This window comes from Abramis brama (genome assembly GCF_963993115.1).
Source record: "Abramis brama genome assembly, chromosome: 11".
Classification (NCBI taxonomy): Eukaryota; Metazoa; Chordata; class Actinopteri; order Cypriniformes; family Leuciscidae; genus Abramis; species Abramis brama.
In genome coordinates this window covers 3,689,162-3,704,037 of record NC_139973.1, presented here as the reverse complement: position 1 = coordinate 3,704,037, position 14,876 = coordinate 3,689,162, and the positions used below count along the sequence as shown (strand labels likewise).

Genomic DNA, 14,876 nt, shown 5'->3' with positions numbered 1-14,876 from the left:
ATGTACCGGTAGTAAGATAGATCTCATAAACGGGTCAACATTGGTGAACTGAACGTGTGCGTGTCAGCAGGGGGAGTGTTAAAAACACATGACTCCTTCAACTTTACCTAACACTTAATCAAGCCAGCAAACAGGAGAGTTATATATTCACCAGTAATGTGGATCATGTCTAATTGTAAGAAATCCCAGTATTTACATCAATTAGACTAATGTGCATTTATATGATGACTGGCTCTGGGCATTTATTGTTGTATATGTTCATCTGTAGGTCTACTGTACATCACATGCAGATGCTGATCTAGATCTTTTTAGGCCAGATTACAATATTTCATGATTTTACTCAAAATAAATACATTTTAATTTAATTTAATTAAAAGATAAATAGATAAATAAACAAATACAATGTCAATAAAATAAATAAGAATGAACATAAACAATTACATACATAAATTAATAAAGAAAAAATGAAATAAATTATATTTTCTTTTTATATATATATATATATATATATATATATATATATATATATATATATATATAGTTTGGCTGGATAGCTATAAAAAAATAAAAAAAATAAATCACAGAATATAGCCATAATCATAAAATGATCTATTAAAAAAAAAAAAAAGGCATTTTTTTTTTTGCAATTTCAAGTGAAGTGTCTCATCATTATCTATAAAAATGTGGACTTTTTATTTCTCAGTATTAATAAATCTTGAGAGGTTTATGTGGATATATGCCCATGTCTATTCTCATGTATTCATTGAAAACAATAAGTAAAGGCAAAAAGGTGATTAAAATGGGTGAACATTTAAAATGAAAAAATGGTGATCAATCACAGCACATAATAATACATAAAAGTTCCCTTAATTAAAGTTTAGCCTACAGTCTTGAAGTTGATGTCCATTTGTCACATCTATCTTCTCTTTATTATTTCTTCCATAATGAGACATTTTCATTAATGATCAGAAAATTCCCACTTAAATTTTTAAGTAGCCTACAATCAACTTGAATGTTTAAGTCATTTCAACTTAAATTACATTAAACTATCTTGTATAATCTTGTATTTTGATGAGTTAAAGCAATGTAAAAACATGCTGTCATAACTTATTGATCATATAATTTTTTACAGCGCCTTGCACATCTCCACGTGCACAGAATGTCATGTCGCTTGATGTGTGTGTGTGAGTGTGTGACAGATGGGGTCAGTGCGAAAATCCTCTTAGCAACTTTCTGCTGATGGAGGTTCATTGAGTAAAGCTCCACACTTTCGCAGTGTAGTGAGGCCTCGCTCGCTTTGAGTTCACCTGGATTTGGATACAGATTCAGGATACGGACATGTCTACGGAAAAGGTACATTTGTTTTAATCAGCCTATAGGCCTATTATTTTTTGAATCCCTGTTGATCTAAATGTTAATTCATTAAAGGACATTTGGAGATTATCTGAATTGTTTTGTTCTAAACATACATCTGTTATCAGAATTGATCTGACCCCACTGTATATTTTTAACATTAATAATTTAAAAATAAAAATTACTGTCATTATCTTGTTGGTTGATGTCATATGTCTAAATCAGTGAGTTCTGGTGAGGTCAGTTCTAGTTTTTCAGGAAAGATCAGTGATTAAGTGAATAATTGGGAAGCTTGTTACACACATGTACCAATACTGAAACACACACTTCCAGTCATAATTTCACAAATATTTGACACAATTTGCATAAATATTCTTTCTTAGTATTTCTTACTAAAATAGCTAGTAAGAAATGTTAGACTTAATATTTATATGGTGATATAGTCCTTATAATCATGAATAGCTACGTTTGAAAACTTTAGCTCCAGGGTTCAGAGCTTAAAAGATATTTTTTGAAATGATAGAATTATAAATGGAAATATGGAATGTCTCATTCAGTACATGTATATGACCTACAAACCCAATTTGAGTACATTTAGGCAGCACAGATGTTCGATTTATTTATTTTTTGGTTGTATTTAAAGTGACTAATCTAAGTTATTTGTGACTGATTTCAAAAATGTATTTGGTCAAATGTATAGAATTTGCTGTTAATTTGCTGGAAACACGATTATGTGAGGGTTGAATGAATTAGGGTTTGTGTTTTCCTCCACACCTCATGACAGGGATTGACTGAGGTATTAATAGCCTTATTCTGGCTGCGTCTTAAGTGGATCACACACACACACACACACACACACACACACACACACACACACACACACACACACACACACAGACTGTCAGTACAGGCCACATTGAATATCTCATGCTTTTGCTCGAGGGTGAGAAGATGTGTGGATACATTTAACTTACACGTATGAAGACAGTCTACAATGAAAAAATGATGCATAGATATGATGTGTTACCATAATTCACACCTTCATTCAACAACAGGATGAGTTGCATAATGCTGTTATGCATCAGATCACTGCTATCAATAGATCTAGATTACGCTTTTAAAACACCGTTATATGGCATATAATGCAACAAGGATTGCTAAACACAAGATCTACCAATCTCTACATAAAAATAAAATAATGATGCTGCCATCTTTCTAAAGTCTAAAGTCATTTTCGCCCACCTGTAATTTGGCTTGAAATTTTAGGTGAAAATTGTCATTTGCTTAAATAACTTAAATTAGTAACTTAAATAGATCGAGAGTGATATTCAGAATGTTGTTCTCTTCTTATTTGCTGCTTTCACATGCATCATTACTGGTGAGTTCTCTAATTTTCTAATTCTAATGCTCTCACTATTCCTTCATGCCTCCCTGTTTTAGCTTGTACTTTTCTGAACGATATCTGACACTTTGCATTACTATGCATTTCTCGTGTTTATTGACTCTTCAAGATGAATTTCATGATGTATTCCTCATTTTTAAGTCGCTTTAATTAAAAGTGTCTGCTAAATGAATAAATGTAAATGCTTCATTTTTTTATCTCTCCAACATGCCATTTACAATAATGTAATTTTATGACTGCGCACATCAGAATATTACAGAAGCCCAAAAAGAAGAAGCCCGAGTCCACTCCAGTAGAGACCAACGGAAGCGAAGCCAAACCCAAAAAGCCCAAGAGCAAGAAGAGCGGAGATCTGTCGGCCGAGAGCAGCCCGGCCACTCAGAGTACGCCAGAGAGTTCATGTCCTGAATGTCACACCAATACACAATTCTGTCATGAAACTCTAGATAGCAGGTCCTTAACTCAAACTGCTTGCAATCACATCATTCTCCATAGGGCACAGTTGATTGGTTCCTGCTGTATCAGTAGCCAATGAGCAGCTCAACCTTAAATACATTTGCTGTAGTAGTTGCAGTGCGCTTTCAGAAACCCTCCACCTTCCCCAGCTCCACCTGTATAGATCTGCTATGGGTAATTCGCTATATTGTAGAGTAGTAGCATGTCTTACTTGCTCACAGCAGCGTGCCAAGTGTGTATTGGCAGTAGCTAGTCTTGTACTTTGATCTACAGCAGCAGCAATAACAGAAACAACAGCGTAGCAGATCTATTACGCCAAGACCAAACACATAAACATCATCATATCCATTAAAATACCAAACACTCCATGAGTTGTCATGACAGAGCTGTGCTTCTGTCAGGCTGTTTACACAATTCTCACAAACCTCCCTCACAGATGGAGAGAAGGTGAAGAAGAAGAAACTAGAGAAGGAAAAAGAATCAACAGAGAAGGAGAAAGAATCCAAAAAGAAAGCGAAAAGTGCCCCAAAGAAGAAGAAGAGTAAGTGACCCATGTTTATTGATATACTATTATAGTTATTCATATTTTTAATTGGCTTTTATTTTTGTATTTTCAGTTTTTATTTGAATTCTGTTTTATTTAAAATGTGCTTTGTTTGTGTACATTTCTATTTAGCTTTATTTTTATTTCAGTTTTAGTCATTTTAGTTCTTCAACTTGCCAAGGCAACATCTCTAATTTTAAGATATCATCTTTATTGTTAAGTTAAAATTAGTTTAGATGTAAACACTGATGTCTACGGTAGTGAACAAACTAGAGTACATCACCATTTGAAAGAAACTTGACTCTAGTCTTCAAATAAAGATTGTATCATTACATCGTTACACCAGTAGGTGGCGAAAAGTGACTGTTAAAAAATGTATTTGTCATTGAATCATTCATTCAAGAGATTAATAAAAAAAATGCCGATTCATCCAGTAATGGAACACGTGAAGTCTTAATGAGTGAGTCATTGAATCAGTCATTCAAACGATTGTAAAAAAATAAATAATAATAATTAAATATTTTTAAATGGACTTTTGTTTAGTTGTCTATTCAGAATCGAGGGAGAATCATGATCTTTTGATTCTCAATTTATCCAGAATCGTGCAACTCTAGTTTCAGTTTTCATCTAATATTTTTATTTTTATTTATTTAAGCTTTATTTCAGTTAATGTTTTTTTTCTAAAACTATAAGAGATAAATTAAGAATATATAGTTATGAATCTGTATAGCATCTCAGATTGGAAGAATTTGATCATATTGATACATTTGATTTCAGACTTTAATATCTTGAGCTCATTTTGAAACATAAGTTAAAACTGTGAGATAATTTGGAGTTTATTTCTCAGGAGAAAAATCAATTCAACCCATTTTTCTCATGTTTTGGAGAAACAACTGTAATACTAAACAATGTCTTCTCTCTCCTACAAGATGATGGTGTGACATTTGATAAGTGTACCAATTTTTCTTTACTGAGCACTTAAATGTGTTTATTGCAAAACAGGCTCTACAGAAGATGATGACGATGATGAAGAGGACGATGGGGAGACCACTCCTCAGAAGAAGACAAAGAAAAAGACTTCAAAAGAAAGTTCTGATGGAAAAGAAAAAGAGAAGGAAAAAGACAAGAAGTCCAAATCAAAAGGTGTCCTCTGTTCAAATGAGTAACATAAAGCTCTTTATTTTTCTATTATGAGCTCTGATGTTACTTTCAACAATACTTGCTAACTAGATTTATTTATGCATTTGTTTTATTGATTTCTTGCTTTATGTGAACATGAAGACGTCAAAGAGGACGCAGACAGCAAAGGAAAATCTAAAGCCAAGAAAAAGGAGCCGGCCTCCATGTTTCAGATAAATGGAGACAAGCCTGAAACCAAGAGTAAAAAGAAAGGTAATGTTCTGAGAGCTTTTCTACATGCGTGTCTGCTTGATGATTCAGAATAATGTATATGTTTGCTTATCTTTTGTATGATAAAGCCGCCAAATCTGAGAGTGAAGATGAGAGCGAACCAGAAACCAAAACCAGCAAGACGAAGAAGAAGAGCAGCTCAAACCCATCCTCCATGTTTCAGACAGGAGGGGATAAAGACAAAGACAAGGACAAAAAGACAAAAAAGACCAAAAGTAAGTATTATGATATGCACAATTTGACATAAAAAGACATAAAAGCTTAAATTCTTGAAAAAAATTAATGTTATTAGGTTGAATGTTACTTTATTACTTTTTATTTTTTGTTATATCATATATTTTGTCACTTTTACTATAAATACTTAAATAAATTAATAAATTCGATGAATAACAAACAGTATTTTTTAAGTTGCTTTGATTCCAACAAGGCCATATGTTGTATTTTTTTCTGCATAGCAATAAAATGAAGTTAAAGAACCATATTGAGGGTTATACCCAGGGTTTGAAATGAACTTTTTCACTCACCGGCCACTTTGGCTACTACATTTTTAAGTTACCGGCCATTCAGAACTTCTACTAGCCAAAAAAAAAAGAAGAACCAGATTAACTACGACAGCTATATATATATATAATATATATATATATATATTAAAAAATATATAAAATATATATACAGTAGGCCTATATACAATTTGGATTTCATACATTAATTTCTTATTCAAATAAAATCCTGTTATCCAGCCATCTCCTCCCTTCTTTCATCCAGATCCTTTTCACAGTACAGAGAACATCAAAAAATGTAGGATGCTGGAAAATAACAATGTCCTTTTGTTAACCAAATGCTTTTTTTCAAGCGCGCTGTTATTTGTTGCGTAGTGATGGTCATGTTCAAGTAAGCCAGATATGAGCAGATTCTGTGCAATTCGCTGTATTTAATATATCATGATGACTCACGAGTTGAGTATTTGCATTAAATCAGTGCAGATTTGTCTTACATGAACTTCCACGAAGTGAGTAAACATAATATGTAACATGCCAAATTGGCTAGTGATCTGACAGCGTTACCCGCCCTGTTGATTTTTACCTGCATTTGGCGGGTTGGTGGATGTTAATTTCAAACTCTGGTTATACCATGTCATTGTGAAGAAATTGAATATGAACTATTTTATATATATATAAATCTTAACTGATTTGTTTCCATAAAATGACAGCACATGGCTGTTCCCATGTCTGATTTGATTGTTTCTCATCCTCAGATCCTGCTAAAGCAGAAGAGACTGAAGACTCTGATTCAGAAGTGACACAGAAAAAGAAAAAGGGCAAAGGGAAAAAAGGCAAAAAGGTAAATTCATTGTATTCCACATTATTCTCATTCTATTATCAATTTTATGTGGGATATTTTAAAAGGTGGCCCTCTTTTATTCCTGTGAAGGAGGAGCGAGCACCTTCTCCTGTCATCGAGTTTGACAATCTGGAAGAGTTTGTACTTCAGCCCGCTCAACAAGGCGTCACGGTAAAGTGCAAAGTGACCCGGGACAAGAGAGGGATGGACAGAGGCCTTTACCCAACTTACTACCTGCACCTGGACAATGAGAAGAAAGTATGACATCTACTGTAATGTTTGTATTTATCAGTAGGATGGATGAGTGGTAAACATACACTCTTAGAAGAAAAGGTTCTATATAGAACCTTAGGGTTCCGTCAGGCGCTTCATATATAGAACCTTATGGGGGTTCCCATCATGGGATTATTAAATGGATTTACTTTTAATCAGTTTTGTTTCAATTTATTTTTAACTTGAAATAAATGTTATGAATTAAGCAACATGAAAATATTCTGCAATTTTGACTTCTCCTTATGTAGAACCTTTCTGGCAATAAGAAGTCAAGAACTTTAGAGTTCTAAATAGAATTGGACCCCATTGGACCTTTTTTGTAGAGTGTACCTTTCAAAAGTTTGTGGTGATCAGTAAGATTTGTTTGAAAGATTTCTCTTCTGCTCACCAAGGTTGCATTTATATACAGTAAAAACACTAATATTGTGAAATATTATTACAATTGAATATATGTTCAAATGTAATTTATTCCTGTGATCAAAGCTGAATTTTCAGCATCATTACTCCAGTCTTCAGTGTCACATGATCCTTCAGAAATCATTATTATATATATTATAAATGTCTTTAATGTCACTTTTGATTAATTGAATGTGTCCTTGCTGAATAAAAGTATTAATTTCTTTCATAAAACAAAGAAAATCTTACTTACCCCAATATATGATCCAATATTCATCACTAATTTTAGCTTTGCAAATAGGAGTAATATGAATTCCGATGTAACGCATCTTTTTTTGTCCATTTTACATCAAGGTGTTTTTGTTAGCGGGAAGGAAGAGGAAAAAAAGTACAACTTCAAACTACTTGATCTCCATAGACCCCACCGACCTCTCCAGAGGAGGAGAAAACTTTGTTGGGAAGCTGAGGTACGTGGGTTTGGATCATTACCAATATAGTTACTCTTTATATGATACTTTTGTAGGTCTATGACACAGTCTCATAGATTTAAAGGTTATTTGCACTTGTATTTCAGGTCAAATCTGATGGGAACTAAGTTCACGGTGTTTGATAATGCACTGCATCCGGACCGAGCTCTGCCGGACATGTCTAACGCTCGCCAGGAATTGGCAGCCATTATCTATGTAAGGCAACATTACAATACTGCTGTAGTTTTGGTTGAAGCACTAATCAATGAAACAATATCAGTTATATTTCATAATATCAATTTGATATTATATTGTGACTTTAGGAAACAAATGTTTTGGGCATGAAAGGACCGAGACGAATGATTATAGTTATTCCTGGCATGAGCAAAGATGGTGAACGAGTCCCCATACGACCACGTAGTGTAAGTAAATCACAAATGTATACATACATACACACAACCATTTTTTTTTTAAAGTACAACTGAATATACTGCTTCCCAACAGGACAATAATGGCCTCCTCATGAGACATCAAAACAGAAATATGGAAAACTTGATAGAGCTGCGCAATAAGACGCCAGTGTGGAATGAAGATACGGCGTCACATGTGTTAAACTTCAACGGCAGAGTCACACAGGCCTCCATCAAAAATTTCCAGATTGTGCATAACAAAGACCGTAAGTCTCTGTGTTGATACGGCTTCACAAATAGATCATGTTTGGAAAAGCATTCTCAAACACTACTAATTTTGCAGTATGCAAATCATCACAGCTACTACAGTTACCAAAATGTGAAATATATAACCTGCAGTGTTACTTTAGGATTCTTATATACTGTTATAGTATTTAGTAATATTTTGAAGTAGCATTTATTTTAATTTTAGTTTAGTTTTAGTACTTTTTTGTGCTTTTGTCATTTTTATTAGTTTGCTTTTAAAATTTATATTTAGTGATAATTTATTATTTTTATTTAATTTAATAATTTATTTGATTATATAATATTATATGTAATTTTTTATTTAGGTTGTAGTACTTTAACTATTTAAAGCCAAATAAGTGCCAAATTAGTTAATGCAATATACTGTAGGCCTATCCCACAATGCAATGCACTTGACATCACCATCCATTTCCAATGTGGAAAATGCAACAGAAATAATATCAACAGCAATTTTTTAATCTCTTTCTTGACTTACTGTTTGAAAAGTGCGAAAAGTTAAGACATTTAAATGTAAAAATTGATTTTTTTGTTGCATACTAAGTGCATACTATAGCCTATTTGAAAAGTTTATTGTTCCATATTGCATGCTTACTCACTGTTTTATACAAAGTGTGCAGTATACACTGTGCAGAAGGATGTTGTCAAATACATTTATAATTAATGGCAGTATTAATATGTTAGCGAAGTAAATAAAAGTTTGCATGACCATTTTTTATGCTGTATTTCAGTGGACTACATTGTGATGCAGTTTGGGAGAGTTGCAGACGATGCTTTCACTCTGGACTACAGGTATCCTCTGTGTGCCGTGCAAGCCTTTGCCATCGCCCTCTCCAGCTTTGATGGCAAAATCGCCTGCGAGTAACAGTGTCAAGATTTCCTGCTGGCCTCTTTCTGTGATTTTGTCACATGCCCCAAACGTTCTCACTCAGCATCAGCTCAATTCTCTACAAGAAGACCGAAACCCATTAATCTGTCAAAAAAAGCACCATTGCTTGTGGGGTTGCATGATTTGACATGCCGTAGAGAGATCTGTTGGTCATATCCTCTTATATGGGCTAAAATCAAATAATGGTTGTGCAATGGGTGTACTGGAGAACGGAGGGAGTGCCTCCTTTTATGATGTTTGATTTGAGGGTGTGAAAGATGCAAATGACCCCTGGTGGTGAGGAGGTCACATTAGACGTGGTATGTGCTTAAAAACGGCGAAAAAGAAACAGTGGACTGTGTTGTATTTTTTTTGGTTGTATACAATTTAATTAGTATTTTAATAATGTCTTCTTCACATTTTAGCAAACCGGGTTAAAAACAGTGTTGCATAACCTAATAACTTAAGTAGAAAAGGCACAGTTTAACTTTTTTTTTGTATTATTGTATGTTTCATTGGCAGTCGTGCTACGTTTTGTGTGTGTAACTGTGTAAAAATGCTTGACCAAGAAAGAGATGTCTGTGCAAGTGTGCCGAATGCTGAAGATTAAAGCAAGGTCCAGATTTATCAGAGCTGATGGCAAATTTCAGATTTTTGCACATGCAATATCATTAGCATGACTGATGCGTGGAGTATGTCAAACATCTCAACCACTCATGCAGTTTCTTGCTTACTCAAGCAAAGATTATTTGGAATACTATGTCTCATTGCTGAAATAATTCCATGATCACGTGATACAGATGCGAAAACCCATTGTTTGGTGTTTAATTTATTTTGTTTTGCCTTTTACGTGTCATTATAGTTTATGATTACTTGACTTCTGTAACATAGGATGTATTTGATAAAAACCCATAACTGTCTTAATGCATGCAGACAAAAGTAAATCAAATTAGACATGTTCTTCCATTTTTACTCAATGTGAATGTAAATGTAGGAAGGAAAATGCAATACTGTGATATTAAATAAAAGTGTTTGTAAAAATGTGCTTCGTTTAAGAATTTATTTTATAGGTGTGTTTGACCGATGTGCAAAAGTTAAAGTCAATATGAAATAAAACTACTTTAATCTAGCACATTCATGGTATTTTTAAAATGCTTATCTTTGCAGCCACTTACATTTTCACAGGGCAAATGATGTTAACCAATAGCCAAATATCTATTTTGCCATTTGTTTTAGGCTTTTAATGCTGCCTAATGTTAATTTAATAAATGCCTTGGCAATAATAGCAAACTTACAGATTTAAAAATATTTTGTAAGTCCGGTGGATTGTGAATGCTGATTTATATTGACTTTAAATGCCTTTCTAAAGCGCTTGTAAAGTATATGTTGAAGATTAAGTTATTGCATGGGGCTGAATGAATGAACTGTACAACAAATGAAAGTCTCTGGTAATATTATCACTTTAGCTCAGCTTTAGCTGTGATATTACACTGAGGATCTCTCTTTAAACCTTCAGCCTCAGGCCAGACCAGATGATCTGTCACAGCCTGCTGGGTTGGTTGTCCAAACTTGTAGATCTTAGAAAAGTTTACCACGTAGAGTTGCTGTGATAGTTTCAACTACTTCCTCAACTTGTCCCTGTTGCTTTTTGTAACCTTTGTAAAATGTTAACTTTTCTTAGCTGATCTTTACTTTGGACTGTTTACTCACATGTTTCAGGTTTGACCTACAGACGGAGCTCTACGCCTGTAGAGATGCATGTTAAAGTAGCATATGCATTATAATCTTAGGCTTTCCTCCAGGATATTACATCACTGAGTTTGACTGTTCTGTTCCCCTGAGACGGTGGTTGTGGTGAAGAGGTTTCACTGTTCACACTCATCGTTCTGGAATGTTGCATGGATTCTATTAGAATTCCTGGACAATGATGATGATGAAGGCCTTCTAAAAAGGGTTCGGGAACCATGCTGTATTTGACCTGCAAAGATAACAAAGATAATCATTGGTTCATGTAGTTTTTTTTAGGCAGATTTGATGAATTCTTCCGAATTTTTGTTCAAACCTTCTTAAAAGTATACAACAACTTATTTTAATTAGCACGAGTATAAACCAATGTTGATGAACAAATCTACCTGTATATCTAAACATTTCAAAGGAGAAACATTACTCTTTTATATCTACAAAAGAAAAAGACTGAATTGCTAGTTAACTAAAAGTCCAACTTATTAGTGTTTAATTAATGAATACAGTAACAAATTAGTTGTTTGAATATTTTAGAAAAATGTGCAATAATAAAATAAACTGTGTTGGTGATAAAGGTGCAATTTAAGGAATGTGTTTCTCTCTCTTTTTTTTTTTTTCAAGATTATTCTTGCATTTCACATGAAATAAATAATTAGTACCAGGGGCCAGTTGCATAAACAAGTTAAGACTGTGTCTTAAGAACTAGTCTGACTGATAACTAGCAGTTAGTTAATCTTCAGATTCATATTAGACCAATCTACTTTTTCATGTAACTGACTTAAAAACATTATGATCAGTCTTGAAGATAAACATAGATTGTAAGACTATTCTAAGCATTTTATACAACCGGCCATATTACATTTCATATATGATCTACCCAACGCTTCCTGTCATTGAAAAAAGTAATCTAAACTTTTCATTAGTTTTTTCATTAGTACTACATTACAGTAGCGCATGTACAGCTTTTCTTCATGTGGCCCAAAGTGGGCGTGGCGTCTGGAGAAAGCGCCGCCCCCAGTCGTGTTGATTGACGCTCAACAGTGGCCCCTCCTTAAACTTTTTTTCCCTCCTTCGTTTTCCACTGAAGTGCGTGAATTTCATACCAAACCCATACTTCGCATTCCACCTTTACTGTCAAACCGGGAGAAATATTACTGAAAACAATAGAGCACCAAGATAAATATAACTTTAAAGACATAAACCTCGTCCTGTTCTTTCGGTAGAGGTGTTTCCTAATAAAGGTGAGTTTTAGATTCACTCGTTCCCTTTGTCTGATCGCGTTTTTCACTAGCGAAGTTTTCAGATCTTTGTCATATTTTGCATTTTTCCTCGGAACTCCCTGCGTTGGGTGGGATGAGGGACACAATTCCGTGTGGATATGCTGTAATTGTGCGTGTGTGAGAACGAGGAAGCCGTTTTAGTGTGATAGCCGGGAACTTTTGCCTTAGAATTAGACTTTTAAGTTAGAAACATTATTACAACTAACGCTTCCATTGTTGCGCGTAGAAGTTGAGTCGAAAATGTCATGCTCGTTTGCACAGGCTCTTATTTACTCTGGTGGCAGGATTTTCCAAACACTTGTATTTGAAAATAAGCAACGAGGTTTTGTTGTTCCAGAAAATTGTCAGAGAGAAACGACAGAAGTGTTTGGAGAGATCGTTCGCCCTTTTTTCTGCGTTATCAGGTAAGTGTAACAGTTTTGTTTCACTTGACAGGCTCAAGAAGTGTAACGTTAGCCTACTAAGATTTAATATTTAGTGATTTATGTGAAGTTAACACTGATATATTTTTAAGAGTAGAGAAATATTTGCATAAAACGTTATGTTCTTTGTTTACAAGACTTTCTTGTAAATAACTTTTTATTTCATAACGTGAAATGAAAACAAATTACACTATTGGAAATAAAAAATATTATGTGGATTCAGTAGGCCTAAACTATTTAAATATTTTCATAATATATTGTTTTTAAATTGAACCTATTTTATAAAATATTTATTATGAAAACTGTTTGATATGATAATGTCAACTGATTTCTGTGGAAACTGTCGTATTTGCCTTCAGGCACTTTTCATATTGCAGCCAACTTGTTTTATCAACACCGATTTTGTTCATATTTTTGTATGGGGCTTGATGTCTTAATGTCTGTAATCTATTGTTTATGCTATACTTATTTTTTTTTTATAGTATAAAAAAAAACAAAAAAAACAAACATTTTTGCCAAAAAAAAAAACCCCGATCAGTTTACCTCAGGTAAAGCAGTGACGTTGAGTGATCTTCCCGCCCAAATAAACTTTAAAGGTTTCGATATTAACCCTTCAATGGTTTTAAGATCATTTTGACTCTTTTTGGTGTCTGAAGCTGGCTTTGTGATGTTTTTAAGAATATCTAAACACAAAATAAAAGCAGTTTACAATTTTGTATAAAATATTTTTTCTAAAAGTCTTTATGGTCAAAGAACCAATCATGGCCCTTCAACATATTATAAAACATAGTTTCTGTAAATCTATGAAATACATTTTTTAACATCATATAATTTGCAGCCAGATTAAATACTTCCTCCATAAGGAGAGTCTTTAGACCCTTAAGAATTTAATTATTTTCAATGTGACGCAAATCACTGGTGGATGAAGTTTCTTGGGACAACAGGAGGGTTAATGAACTCTCATATTATTAATAACTTTTCCACCTCATCAGTGTATTAATTAGCATTTTACAGTTGTTTTTTTATTGGTGAGACCTAAGTATTTTCAGTCCTCCTCGTAAATATGTGAATTTGTTTTTAGTTCTCCCACACATATGCAAGTATGTGTAATGATGCTCTCCACATTTTGATTGTTCCTCTGACTTACTATTAATGGACAGGTTTCGTTAAGCAGAAATGCTGCACTTCAGGTTCGACTTAGTCAGTTCAGCCCGAACTGCTTCTTCAAGTTCTGCTGCTTGGTTGGGTTGACTTCTGTTTTACCTCCTTTTTAGAAAGGTTGGGCTTCTTTAAAAAAAAAAAAGGTTGAAATCAATCTAGATATAGGTCAAGTGGTGTTAAGTTTTGCTTAGAAGTGATTGTTGTTGTGTGAAATTCTTTTCTGTTTGTATAAATAGTTTCTCTTTGAATAGACTGTATGTACACCAGATGTTGTGGTGTTTGAAGTAACTAAATGTGCTCCAATTTGTTTTGTCAAATTTTTTGTTTACATTTTGATTGGTTCATTTAGAGGCAAATCATTTTTGTTGTCGTTGCATATTTGAATTCTGAAATTTACTGAAATGTTGCCCCAATATCTGATCAACAGCAAATGAAACCAATCAAGAGATTTACACTAAAGTTTAGTCTAGTTTAGTGTGTGACGTGCACTTTAGGCAACCTGTCCTGGTATTTGCCACTTAAGTGATGTGTGCACTTTACTGTAAGTCACTGCTGTGGTACGGAAATGTCTGTTGAAAAATTCCTTTGGGTAAATATGTAAGCTAAAGCCCTCTAGTGTTAATGTCAGTGGTCCCTTATGCAATATTCAGTGGCTAATATGGATGCAGTTCAGCATGGCCTAATGGTTAGAGAGTCAGACTGGTAACCCGAAGGTTGTGGGTTTGATTCTCAATAGTGGCAGTAAATGCTGAGGTGTGTGTGTGTTCACTACTCACTCCTATTGTTTGTGCACGCACTTGAATGGGTTAAATGCAGAGGACAAATTCTGAGTTATGGGTTACTATACTTGGCCTTCACATCATGTCACTCACAATAATAGAATGCAAATAATTTTAGACCTTTAGGGCGCTTTCACACTAGCACTTTTGGTGCGCACCCGGGTTCGAATGACGTCAGAGTTCGGTTCGTTTGGATGATGTGAACGCTGTTTTCCGAACTCGGGTGCGCACCCGCGAACCGTACTCGAGTCCGCTTAAAAAGGTGGTC

General features: G+C 34.1%; 2 protein-coding genes across 13 annotated transcripts in view; both read left to right on the top strand.

Annotated features, from left to right (window-relative positions):
• The first annotated feature begins 1,236 nt into the window (after positions 1-1,236).
• On the top strand, positions 1,237-10,268 carry LOC311092698 (tubby-related protein 3). Of its 2 annotated transcripts, XM_084129622.1 has the most exons (14): positions 1,253-1,353; positions 2,794-2,878; positions 3,005-3,138; positions 3,648-3,752; positions 4,758-4,898; positions 5,037-5,147; positions 5,234-5,380; positions 6,421-6,506; positions 6,597-6,764; positions 7,530-7,642; positions 7,750-7,858; positions 7,966-8,064; positions 8,147-8,318; positions 9,087-10,268. In XM_084129622.1, the coding sequence occupies exons 2-14, from the start codon at positions 2,865-2,867 to the stop codon at positions 9,218-9,220; spliced, it is 1,533 nt and encodes a 510-aa protein (XP_083985748.1). In that variant the 5' UTR covers positions 1,253-1,353; positions 2,794-2,864; the 3' UTR covers positions 9,221-10,268. The 2 variants fall into 2 exon arrangements, with proteins under 2 accessions (XP_083985749.1, XP_083985748.1); XM_084129623.1 differs by lacking the exon at positions 2,794-2,878 and having other exon boundaries at positions 1,237-1,353; positions 3,015-3,138.
• A 1,778-nt stretch (positions 10,269-12,046) lies between these two features.
• tead3b (TEA domain family member 3 b) overlaps positions 12,047-14,876 on the top strand; it is a 50,216-nt gene continuing 47,386 nt past the window's right edge. For all 11 annotated transcript variants that reach the window (XM_084129611.1, XM_084129617.1, XM_084129620.1 and 8 more), the window contains exons 1-2: positions 12,047-12,207; positions 12,584-12,650. The gene's annotated coding sequence lies outside the window, so the exon portion shown is untranslated. The remainder of the gene's footprint in view (positions 12,208-12,583; positions 12,651-14,876) is intronic.

Bases quoted from the DNA above. Each gene is read 5' to 3' on its own strand.
- LOC311092698 (XM_084129622.1), top strand. The intron at 7,643-7,749 runs GTACGTGGGTTT...CTTGTATTTCAG, and splicing joins AACTTTGTTGGGAAGCTGAG to GTCAAATCTGATGGGAACTA. The intron at 8,065-8,146 runs GTAAGTAAATCA...GCTTCCCAACAG, and splicing joins TCCCCATACGACCACGTAGT to GACAATAATGGCCTCCTCAT.